The 12,747-nt window shown below is 46.6% G+C and overlaps 1 protein-coding gene across 4 annotated transcripts in view; it reads left to right on the top strand.

The window, feature by feature from the left end:
- The window catches only part of gatad2b (GATA zinc finger domain containing 2B), a 53,681-nt gene that overhangs the window by 25,808 nt on the left and 15,126 nt on the right, over positions 1–12,747 (top strand). For 2 of the 4 annotated variants that reach the window (XR_014871820.1, XM_085147796.1), the window contains exons 2-10: positions 3,645–4,025; positions 5,621–5,750; positions 7,711–7,842; positions 9,185–9,313; positions 10,379–10,549; positions 10,684–11,035; positions 11,543–11,745; positions 12,286–12,390; positions 12,481–12,691. Coding sequence is in view for 3 of the 4 variants with exons in the window: in XM_085147796.1 (XP_085003922.1) it covers positions 3,646–4,025; positions 5,621–5,750; positions 7,711–7,842; positions 9,185–9,313; positions 10,379–10,549; positions 10,684–11,035; positions 11,543–11,745; positions 12,286–12,390; positions 12,481–12,691 (1,813 nt within the window). In the remaining variant the exon portion in view is untranslated. Of the gene's footprint in view, positions 1–667; positions 2,288–3,644; positions 4,026–5,620; positions 5,751–7,710; positions 7,843–9,184; positions 9,314–10,378; positions 10,550–10,683; positions 11,036–11,542; positions 11,746–12,285; positions 12,391–12,480; positions 12,692–12,747 lie in introns of those variants that run through there. The other 2 variants (XM_085147797.1, XM_085147798.1) reach the window with 2 other exon arrangements.

A 12,747-nucleotide genomic window follows, 5' to 3' on the forward strand; every position in this document is an offset into this window, starting at 1 on the left:
ATCAGCAAAACTGATCAATCTAATAAACTTAAACCTGCACCATCCTCCCTATTCTGGTGTTTTAAAGAGTACTTAGCAGAAATATTAAGCAACCTAACTAACAGGGTTGCAAACTCCCAGCAAAAGAAAATAGGGAACCACCCTCTTCCTCATGATGCTTAATCGATGTAATCAACTTTAATTTGATGCAGTGTGAAAAAAAATTCACAGAAATAAATTATTTTTCAAGAATAATTAAATAGATTCAACATCTTTCTTCAACAGAATTGCACAGATGGTATCTTCCCAAAGGAAAAAGTAGTATAGCTTACTAGGGTATATTAGACTTAACAGTTACTATATACAGTAAAAGAAATACAGAAAAGCTGATCAGCTGATCATTGATCAGTTTCATGATTGAAGTAGCAGCAAGAAGAGGCAGTCGCTCCATATATCTGTTGTTAAGCTTAACGCTGGAATGCTTTACAGACATTCAGAGATGAACTTACACACTTGCTTTACTTCTCTCTGGGAAAACTTCCTCGGAGATGAAATGTTTGCTAGCAGGCTACAAACACACACAGCTGCTCTATCACGTGACCACACTGCTCAGACGTGTTACGGTTATGAGCCGAGTTACTCCGTGTCGCAAGTTTTGTGAGGTGCTTTTTTAATATTTAATGGATCGGATTACATTTTTTATTTCTCTCTGATATCCGATCCAGTAATTTAGGTCAGTATCAGACCAATACCGATACGTAATATCAGATCGGTCCATCTCTAGTATGAATACAGGAAGACTTTAACAGGCACGGCTGCTCGTCTGCAGCCAAATCAGAGGTTGGATTTGGACTTGAGGTGCTAATAGTTTAGCATAACAACTTCCATATTTACAGTTGGATGAAACAAATCAAATCAGTAAGTGAAGCGATTGGATGTCAGGCCTGACGCATCAGACTCGCATCCACCGCCGAGTGAAACCATCAGTTTGAACACTTTCCCACAGAAACAGGACAGAGTGGACAAAAATGGATTTTCACGATGAACGTCGAGCAGCGGATTCGACCGCGCGCTCGCTTTATTACGATTACACCCAAACACTGTTAATCTGGCGCCACATCGACAGGACAGGACATCAAGGTTATCTCTGCCACGGATTTCCAACAGCGCCGTCAGTGAGGAAGACTACGGGTTTAATTGTGAGGGGAATGTTTTAGTAGCAGCCTCTGATTGACAGCTCTTTGAATAAACGTGTGTGTGTTTTGGGGGATGGGAGGTGGAATTACAAGTTGGCGTCATTTCAGGAGAGAGCTGCTGTCTCTGCCTGTAGCCCTGCACACACACACACACACACACACACATAAAGAGAAACCCTCTCTGTGTCTTGGTTCCCGTCCCTCCTCACGTGCACACACACTGTTGGCTGGCGTAACGTGAACAAACGAAGCGCTCGGCTTTGGCGGCATCGACGGGGCCCCTGAAATTAAGCTTGTGTTTATTTTTGCAGTGAAAGAGGAGGGAGAGGAAAAGATGAGCGTTTGAGGAGTTGGGGGAGGGTAGAGGAGAAGGGAGGAGTGTTTCTTTGTGGTACTGTACTGCTGGAGTAGGAGGCAGGATTACAAAACTCTGCCCTCTATCGGAATGCTGAGCTGCATGTGCGTCTGTGTGCACGCCGTCTATCTGCTGGTGCGAACGGGAAGCATTCCTTGGAGCGCCACAGTTTTCCAGTGTGACAGATGTTTAGTGTTTTATCCTGCCGGGGTTAGGAGAGGTGTGATTGTACATCTATTCTTCTCCATTATCGGCCTGGCAGTGTGTTGGAAGGGTGTGGTGGATGAAGCGAAGGGAAAGTGTTTGTTTGTTTATTTCTTTGTCTGGGGGGCACTGCTGACTGTAACAGTCATTATATTATGTAAAGCCTGGCAGCAGTAACCAGGGGGAGGGGAAGTCTAAGTGCGAGAGCGCTGGGTGCCAGTTACTGACGTGCGGAGCGAGGCAAACCGTGATTGGCTTCTCGGCGCAGATCTCTGGCTCATTAAACGCGGCGAGGCGGCCGGATCGGCGGAGGGGTTACACGAGCCGCTCGTGTTTGTGCTCCAGCAAATGGAGGCGACGACTCCGCCGCTGCGTCGCAAATTAATTAGAGGAAGAAGTGGCGGGCAGAGCCGTGTTGTGGGAGCAGTGAGACTCCTCCCTGTGCTGAGGAGGCAGCTGTAGATGTAGATGTGAGGGTGATGACACGAGGGAGGAGGAGCAGATTAGAGCGGTGAAAAGACAGCGTGAGGGCACGCCACGGTGACGCCAGCAGGTACAGGCTGCCAACAGGAAGTGACCAAGTCAAGCAGTGCGTGTGTGTGTGTGAGTGTGTGAGTGTGTGTGTGTGTGTGAGTGTGTGTGTGTGTGTGTGTGTGTGTGTGTGTGTGCGTGTCTGTGTGTGTGTGAGTGTGTGTGTGTGTGTGTGCGTGTCTGTGTGTGTGTGTGAGTGTGCGTGCGTGTGTGTGTGTGTGTGTGTGTGTCTGTGTGTGTGTGTGAGTGTGCGTGCGTGTGTGTGTGTGTGTGTGTGTGTGTGTGTGAGTGTGCGTGCGTGTGTGTGTGTGTGTCTGTGTGTGTGTGTGTGGTAATCGGAGCAGTGACCTCCAGACTGGGCGATTAGCGTCCAGGAGGTCAGAGGTCAGGGGTCAGCTCTCAGAGCTGAAGGATTGTAGTTTCATTCTTTGTGTTCATGTTGATGATTCACGGCTTCATACATGAGACTTGCTCAGTTCTCCACCACGCTGGACGTTGTTCACCCATAGCTGCTGGGGAAAATGTGCATTTCCTTACTGGTTGGCTGTGGTTCTTGGAGGTTGCTGGTTTTCACTCGGAGTCTAAGATCTCCAAGTGAAAACCGTATGTTTCTCTACAGTCACTACAGAGCTACTGTAAAAAGTGCAGCACAACCAGACATGGAGACCTTCAGAGTCAAAGTTGTGCCTCGGCGCTGTCTGGCCTCCACTTTCCTCTCAGCTTTGCCGACATGCAGACGTCGTTCATGCTTTAAACTATTCTATAGTTACCCAGAGGAGACGATCAAGGAAACATGTTGTGTTTAATCTGAATCCTCCGTCTGAAGGAGTTTGCTGTCAGGTTCCCACCTGCTCCTCATTACACACTGGTTTGTGTGTTTTGTCACGCTAACAGTGGAACTTAGCAGGGACAGGTTTGCCTTTAAACCGGTCTATGGTCTGGTGGGGTTGTGTTTGTTGCTCTTTGCTTATTCTTATCGATTTATTTATTTCTTTATTTTTTCCAGTCTACACAAAAACAGTATTCATCATCGAGCGCCATGCAAAGCTGTGTTCGCTGTGTTTACATCTGCGTTACATTATCTGGATTAGGAAACGTGTAGAAATATACAAATGTGATCATGTTAATACCAGATTAAAAGCAGATTCGAGCTCGGATCGCTGGGATAACTTGGAGTTGTTCCGCGTGGTTTCAGAGGAACGTGGATTAACTTTGCTGGGAGGAGAGAACATCTGGAGTAAGGGTTGGGAAGGATCGGAGGCTCCAGAGTCGTTCAGCTGTTGCACCCAGTGTGGTGGATGACTGTACTCATGCTTTAGGTTACACAGAGGAGTGTGTTTGTGGTGGCTCTGCTAACCTGTCTGCCCTCTTGTTTCTAGGATGGAGCAGATGTCTGAGGAGGCGCTGAGGCTGAACCTACTTAAGCGAGGCCTTGAGTCAACCAGTGAGCGAGAAGAGGCGTTGGCCAAGCGCCTCAAAATGGAAGGTCACGAGGCCATGGAGCGCCTGAAGATGCTGGCGCTTCTTAAACGCAAGGACTTAGCTGACCTAGCAGCCCTGGATGTTGCAGGGAGCTTGGGAGATGGAAAAGGCCCCGGAGCCAGCAGCCTGCATCATCAGAGCCTAATGGGCGCCGCTTATGAGGAGAAGTTAAATGGGAGTCTGAGGCTGGGAAGCCACAGTAGCCCCGTCGGACCAAGTAAGAATGGGAAGGAGAACATCCTGGATGAGCCGGTCGACATGAGCGCTGGGAGGAGGTGGTGAGAATAAACATTTTAAACAGTAAAGAGCAGGAATGCGTGTTTGTTTACCTGAATCCAGGCATCGTTTATTTGATTATGTGAAGGAAAATATCGGTTCAGCTTAGCAGCTAGTTTTACTCTGCAGAAGTAACCAGCGGGTGAAACCTCGGCTGTCAATGAAAGTCTTCACTTTTGTCCTCGTTGACACATTTTTGGTCACCAAACTGCAAGAACTGTCCACAGCACACTGTGGCTTTTACATGAGTACAGAGGGACCAACTTACTCCACAGGTTCAGTGAGAAATCTGTGGAATAGTCCACAGTGTTTGGTGCCAGCTCGGCCCTACAGAGCAGGGCTTATATGTACACTGTGTGCAAGGTGGTAGCAACGGTTTCAACCACACGGAAAGTAACGAAAACTCTAAACGGCACAAAGTAACACAGGTGTAGCAAAGGTGTGGTTAGTTTTACAGTAATGACAAATGCACATGCAGCAGGGTCAGCTGTAAACATCAGTCAGTATATATAACATGGAACAATGACAGGAGGGCACCACTAGCCTACATGTAATCTAGTGTTGCTATACAGAATATTCAATCTTCTTTGATAAATGTGTGACAGTGTACATGACTGTTTCTGCCCCTCAAACCTTTGTGTCTGGAGCTGCTGAAAGATTTGCTTTTAAGTTTAAGAACATGGACGTTAGAAACGGCCCAGTTTCTCTGTTATTCTGCTTTTAACCAACGAGCACGACTAAAGATTCACAACCTGTAAACTACGGCTGCACGATGTTGCATAAAATGAGAATCACGATTCTCTCACGATTTTCTTTTCCAGTATAAATATTTATTGCACTTATTAACTGCACATCAACTTCGTAACAGTTGAGACTGAACATAAAAACAATAAATAAACATAAAAACAACAAATGTCTCCACACTGCGTGTATAGAGCAGGTAGTGCAACAATAGAAAAATAGTTGCGGGACGGCGCTGTGTAGCGTTTGTCTAGGGTGTTGATCATTTTCCTAAATCCCTCGTTTTGCACAGTGTTGATGGAGCCATATCTTTGGTCAGGTGATAAGTAACAGCCTCCGTAATTTCTTTGTGCCTGCGGGAGTTCGACGGGTATAGGGAAGCGCTGTATAAGGTTCCTGTTATTGATGTTTGGGTGGTTGACCGGGACAGATTTTCTCCTGTCACTCTCTCGTCATCCCTGACGTGCTCTCCGTTGCTAATTTTAGCAGCCAGCTTCTGTATCACGTGGTATAAGGCTCCGCCCTCGTCATTTGTTGAGCAGGAAGAGTGAGCGCTTGTTTTCATGCAGATTACGTCCCGGATCAAAATGCGGTACAATCGTCGTCTTTTTTTTTTCTTTTTTTAAATCGTTGTCATTTGGAAATGAGATCGCACATAAGTATGAATCGAGATCGCGATTTTCTAACGATTAATCGTGCAGCCCTACTGTAAACTGACTTCCATTGAACCTACCAGGAAAACCAGCAGAACAGATGTCAAGCGACCCCACGCAGTTTAGTGAAGCTGTCGGATCCTGTGATGATGAAGTACGACTTTAAATGCTGCACTTTGTGTTTGATCTTTTTTTCTTACCAGTGATGCTGATCATGACAGACGAACTCCGTCACCGGATGTCATCATCCTGTCAGACAACGAGGCTTCCAGTCCCAGAACGACACCTCGGCCCGAGGAGCGCGTGCACAAGGCTAACCTGGACATGTTCAAGGTAACAGGCCGTCACAGCGCTGCTGACAAGGGTGAAGAAATAGACTGAATACGCTCTACAAGTCCTTTAACGCTGGTGCATAAATCCAGTGTAGAGGTCGCTCAGATATTTCAGGATGCTACACTTAATGAGACCTGGCTTCACACCCTTAAAACCCTGCAGCTAGCTTAACCCTTTAAAACCGATCAGAGCAGCACGCTCTGTTTTGCGTAACTATTTTTAAATCCCGGTAGCTCTGCAACCACGTGAGCTAGCACAATAATTTTTTTTGCATATGAAACCGGAGGAGTTGTACTTACATCTTATGCAATCAGCTTGTCCTCGGTCACAGTTTCCTTCCACATATAGCTTTGCAAAAACTGCATAAAAAGCACTTGCAGGAACAAAAACATAATATTCCAGAAACACGCTTTGCCGATCCGATCAGCTGTTTGTAACACTTCCTACATCCATCAGCACAAACTATCGCATGTCTGCCATGACCTGCCCGAAACCGGAAGTGACTTTTTTACCATCAGGGCCTCATGAGCCTATACTGGTGTTTTTAAAAGTTATCTTTGACTTTATGACTTTCTGTGTGGTTTCTGGGATGCTTAGGACTCATATTGCACTGCTGGAAATAGTTTATTTTGATGCATATGCTGCTTTTTTGCAAATTTGCATTATAATATTTATTTTCATTTTTCCTGCAGTGTATAAAAATTGGTGTATTTCAAAAATAAAACTATGAAGACACTCAAAATAAATTTCCTGTGGTGGGAAACTATTTTGTGCAACTTTTTTGTATTTACAGTTTTGAGGGATAAGCCTCTTAAATTTCTCTAACTAGAAATATATGTTAAAAAAACAAAAACGATTTTCAATTTTTTTGTAGTTTATTGCACTTTTTTGCAATTTATGTAATTACTATGCACTTAATGCAGACATATTATTAAAATCTGGGCTGTAATGGTTGTATTGATGTATAGCAACTTGAAATGCTCCCAAAAATGGCTCCACAGCATGTAAACATATAATATAAGCTCTGGCGGACTTGGTTCTATGGTAGGTCTTAAAGAGTTAAGCCCTGCGGTCGGGGCGAGCGATGGTAGCAGGGCCACTGTTAGCTCACCCAGCAGATTGTCCTGAGCAGCAGGGAAACAGGCCGGGCGGGTGACGTGAGGAGGAAGCGTAGTCCTGAACTGAAGCTGCCGATACACCAACAACCAGGAAGTGATACCAGGAAGTCCTGATGGAAGCTTTTCTTTTTCACAGCAGCTATTAACACAACCAATCATTCGTACATGTACAATGACAATAAAAGGCAATTCTGTTCTCTTAAGGAGGTGATGGACTTGTGTGGGAGTAGAGATTGGGTAGCTTCTCTGTGCGGTGTTGTCACAAGGTTTTCAACACAGGACCAGTGGAGGAGTCACTTTCCAAAAGACATCTGCTGTAATGAAACGAGTCTAATCTCATCCTGTATGTCAGAAGATCCAGAGTGTGATCAAAGTGGTGGATGGACTGTAATGAGTCTGATTATAGATGCAAAGCAGAGGACGTCATTGTCAGCAGCTGTTTTAGCCGAGCAGAGTAATCAGAGTAAACGCAGGTGGCCCATTCTACTTTACGGCGCAGAGACGTGGACGATGCTCAAACACGACCTGAGCAAGCTCGAAGTTTTCCAAATGCGTTGCCTTAGATGCGTTCTCGCCGTTTCCCTTCGCGACCGTCATTCGGTTTTAAATTGCTGCTTTTGACTTTGCACAAAAGAATATTTCAGCCCAACGTGTCCTGTTTACTCTGCAGTCGCATCCTGTGTCGATGCAGAAACGCGACGCGCTGTTCAAACTGCAGCTTCTGTGCAGGTTTAGTCTGGTTTGTACAGACTGGCTGTTGAGTTCAACGAGCTCAAAGTCGCCTCTGGTCTTATGTGCGGATATAGTGTGCCTTTCTAATGTTGTGTGCTCGTTTGTACCAGGGGAAGACGGGAGAGGAGAGGCAGCAGATGATCAAGGCTCTAAGAGAAGAGCTTCGTCTGGAGGAGGCTCGCCTCGTGCTGCTGAAGAAGCTCAGGCAGAGTCAAATGCAGAAGGAGAACGTGGTCCAGAAGGTGAGTGCTGCTGATAACACACTCTCACACAAGGCCACTGCTGGAGCTCTGCTGCTCTTTGCATGTGTCCGTGGTGCCTTCGCCATGGTTATTGGTGCCAAATCAGTGTTTCCTCAAGGAGGCTTCAGTGTCTTATTTAATCACAGCAGCAGTTTGTTAATATTTCAATAATTTAACAAATATATTCATAGACTGATCCTAACATAATAATAATAATAGTTTATATCTGGAGAGCATATATATATATATATAGACAGTGGATAGTGCAGGATCAGTATTGAAACATGTTTGTACCCCTGAGCTGCAGACGGGACTGTAATATTGTTCTGAATCAGGGCTCCCAAAGCCGTGGCTCGGGGGCCACTCGCAGCCCCCTGCTCGCTGCCCCGTACGTGGACCTGCAGACATAAAATGCAGTTTGACTGTTGAAGGGACGATTTTGTTTGTTGTTGAGTGAAATGTTGAAAAGTTCTTCAAACTCCACATCAGTCCAGCTGTGAGGTCTTTACACCGGCTGTCCGTCAGAGGATCGACTATAAAGCTCTGAATGGTTTAGGACCAAAATACATCAGTGACCTCCTGACCCAGTATGAACCTTCCAGATCCCTCAGGTCATCTGGATCCGGTCTTTTATCAGCTCCCAGAGTCAGAACCAAACACGGAGAAGCCGCATTCAGCTTTTATGCTCCTTATATCTGGAACAAACTCCCAGAAAGCCTCAGATCAGCTGAAACACTCAGTTTATTTAAATCCAGGTTGAAGACTCACCTGTTCTCAGCTGCATTTGAATAAAACACCAAATCCACACTTGTAAGCTTAAATTTCAAAACTTACATTTTAACTACTGATTCAATCTGTTTTGATTTTATCTACTGCTGGTTTGTTTGTTTTAATCAATTTTAAATCCTGCTTTTTATTTGTTTTTGTTTCTAATGTCTCTGTAAAGCACTTTGAATCACCTTGTTGTTGAATTGTTCTATACAAATAAACTTGCCTTCAAACGATTGAATATGAAGGCGACACAAACATGACGGGTGTGTTAGTTCACTGACAGACTCACAAACTAATGCGCACACTTATGTCTGCACTTTTGTTAAATACGAACAAAAATACGAACAAAAAGATTTGTCTTGTTGTTTTTAAACAAAACGACATTTTAGGAGAGATTTGTGGGCGTTTCCTTGTTTGTTTTTGTTTGCCCTCGCATGAGACAACAGTGCAGCAGTGTCTCGTTTAGTTTGAGAGCGCTGCTCTAAATCATATGCAGTAAACATTTATAAAGAAAGCACCAGAACATCAGTCTGAGACGTTCCCGTCCTGGTTCATCGTTGCTCTCCTGCAGGTCCCAGTGGTCCAGAATGCTGCGTCATCTGTGCAGCCTCCTCCCATCCACAGCTCTCCTGTCCTGGGGAAGCTACCTGTGAGGCCAGGTCTACACAACCCTGAGCCCCAGAACCTCCGCACTGCACAGGTGTGTGTGTGTGTGTGTGTGTGTGTGTGAGTGTGTGATTGTTGCACCTTAAACCAGCCGTGCTGACTTTAAATGACGTCTTTGACTCACAAAGAAAGAACAAGAACTACAGAAGTCACTCAGAGTCTATCATGTAAACCAGCTCCAACCTTTTTTGCGCCACGGACCGGTTTATGCCCGACAATATTTTCATGGACCGACCTTTAAGGTGTCGCGGATAAATACAACAAAATAAAACTAGTACCGGTACTGAAAAAAAGAAGATTTATTCATAACACACATGAAAAGACCCAGGAAAACCGAGTAAACGATAAAAACGATAACAAAATAACGCTGAAAACCGATAAAAACCCTGAAAACTATACATTTCACACCTGAGCCTCAACTCTTGCGGCCCGGTACCAAACGACTCACGGACCGGTACCGGTCCGAGGCCCGGGGGTTGGAGACCGCTGCTGTAAACGAACCTTCGACGTTTTGGCTGTAAGAAAGGGTCATGTGACCATGTAGGACCGTGATGGAGTCTGAAATGTCTCCTTTTTATCACATTTGAAACTTCACCACATGTGGAGTACTCACAGAGATGGCTCTGCACGCTGAGCTCCCACCTTTTGTTGATGTCTTTAGCAAAATGTCAGTTTTCTCTGAGACTGAATCCACGTCTCTGCTGTGGGACAGCGTGGACATGCTATCAGATTTAGCCTTGTAGTGACTCCAGGTTATCTGATTTACTGAGATGATTCATCGCCTCGTTGGTGGCTGCACCACTCACTGTAGAGGAATGTTCTTACCAAGTACGGTCTTGTTTTCATCTTTTAGCCAATGATACGTACCCGTTTGTAAAAAGCTTTCAGTTTAGAGACTCAAAAGGGAAAAAAACAAAATCTTCTGGATTTTTAGCTCCAGATAAAACTTTGAGCTGCGGTGGATAAAAACGCACTTAAGAACGTGTGAATGAGCCGTGGTTACATTATCATTTACAGTAAACCAGGTGAGCAGGTGTCATTTGCATCTCTGATCTCTGCTGAACTATGAAACCCTTTGTTGCCCTTCTCCTGTCTGCAGGGTCACACAGTCATCCGGTCAGCGGCTAATGCAAACCTGCCCCCCATATTGATGTCTCAGCGAGTGATAGCACCCAACCCGGCCCAGCTGCAGGGCCAGAGGCTCGCGTCCAAACCTGGGATGTCTCGTTCCAGTTCCAACAGCTTGGCTAACGCTGTCAGCTACCAGCAGGTACGGAGTCAAACCAACCTGGGCTAAAGCATTCGTTTGAGAGAGGTGTGACCGTGTGTGCTGATTGGTGGGACTGCCTGGAGAGAGATCGCTGATCAAACCCTTTACATGTGTGGATGTATATCTCTCTGCAGGCCAGTCAGGTGGCAGCTTCCCAGCGCTCAGGCTCCAGCGCCATGTACATGAACCTGGCCCACATGCAAGCAGCAGCAGCTGGGGCCGGCGGTCTGGGCGGAGCTTCGGCCGTCAGCCCGTCCACCATGTCCGGTTCGGCCAGCGGAGCGGTGAGCTCCATGGCAGACCAGGCGAGCAGTCAGGCGGCGGCCAAGCTGGCCCTAAGGAAGCAGCTGGAGAAAACCTTACTGGAGATCCCTCCACCCAAACCCCCAGCCCCCCTCCTGCACTTCCTGCCCTCTGCCGCCAACAGCGAGTTCATCTACATGGTGGGCCTCGAGGAGGTGGTGCAGAGTGTGCTCGACAGTCAGGGTAAGTAAACCCTGATATTGGGGAGGAAACATCTACAGCAAATGTTTGATTTATACCGAACTGATAGACAAACCATGGATACGCTATATTTAAATAAGTAAATAAGCGTTTGGTTGTGTGAGCATGACCCAGAGACCATTTTGATAATGATTATAAACATTTGCCAAGACTAAATCTCCCCAGCAGGTGGTGCTATTGTTTCTTCTGGCCATAGTTTGTTGCAATAACCAATCACGGCTTAGCAGAGCCAGAAGCAGGAAGTTCTTCTCGTATGTTTGAGAAATCATTGTCCCTGAATCCAGCTCCATCCCTGTAGCTCCGCCTTTTTACTCTGTCAGCCTTTAAAGGTCTGAATAAAGGCGGCTACACCTGTCACACTGAACAAAGTGCCTTCAGTTTGTTTCAGGACTGTTGTGATGACTTTAAGGTTTAAACTCTGGGTGTGCGTCTGCTGGAGCGCCGCCCGTCGCTGCAGCTCTGTCATTGTTAACGGAGTCGTGTCTGTAGGTAAACTCAGAGGGACGCTGGCCCGTCTGGAGCCTTTCTTCTGCGCCCAGTGCAGAACTGACTTCACCCCCCACTGGAAGCAGGAGAAGAGTGGGAGGATCCTCTGCGAGCAGTGCATGACATCCAATCAGAAAAAGGCTTTGAAGGCCGAGCACACCAACAGGCTGAAGAATGCCTTTGTGAAGGCCTTACAACAGGAGCAGGTTAGCAGCTGATTCTTCCTCTCACTAAGTTTGTTTATGTCACTGTCACAGTTTTACTGTGTAGCCACACAGAGTGCTGTCGTCTGGTGTTGGTAGCAAAGTGATAAATAAATAATTGGCACATTTTAGTGTCGTCTAAAATGTGCCAATAGGGACACGGTTGGGACTGCGTTTCATGTTTGTAAACATCACTAAGAGCACGCTGTCGACTCAGCAGAGCCTCACCTGGCTTCACCCTAAAGCTGGTGTCAGCTAGCTAGGCTAACCCAGGGTTTCACTGCGTTGGCAGCATCTGGATAAACACGTCTGCTGTGAGCAGCTGATTTTAAAAAGGAAGTTAAAAGTGCTCCAGAGCTTTTCAGTACTGAAAACCCTGAATTGTGCTGAAGTTACTCAGATAAGATGTAACCCTGCTTTGCAGTCTCTTTGTTACCACACCTGAACCCCCAAACACAGCTGGAGTATTTGATAGTGATTGTGGAGTCGTTGAATGTAAGTACCTGGTGGCACCAATGCACCTGAATGTGCTTCTCTTGTTAGGAGATCGAACAGAGGCTGCAGCAGCAGGCTGCTCTCTCTCCCAGCTCAGTCCCTACCAACGCCTCCAAGTCTGACTCCATGATCCGACATCATGCCCTCCGCCAGGTACGTTCCAGCAGAGGAGACGTGTGGTGCTCGTGTGTGTTCCAAACCAAATGTGCTTCAAGCAATAACTCGCAAATCTCTGGTTCTTAGGCGTCCCAGCCTCAGGCCTCCCTGCAGCAGGGGCTGTCGAACTCGGCACGAGGGGTCCTGTCCAACTTCGCCCAGGCCTCCCAGCTCTCTGTGGCCAGCAGCCTCATGGGCATGACCAGCGCCAAGCATTGTGGCGGCAGCGGAGGCGGCAGCAACAGCAGCAGTAACAGACTGCAGCATGACAACCGTCGGCAGATCTACAACATCCCAGGTACCTCTGTGTGTGTGTGTGTGTGTGTGTGTGTGTTGTTTCCTGCCGTGCATCTT

The sequence above is a fragment of the Neolamprologus multifasciatus genome, chromosome 22 (assembly GCF_963576455.1).
Source record: "Neolamprologus multifasciatus chromosome 22, fNeoMul1.2, whole genome shotgun sequence".
Classification (NCBI taxonomy): Eukaryota; Metazoa; Chordata; class Actinopteri; order Cichliformes; family Cichlidae; genus Neolamprologus; species Neolamprologus multifasciatus.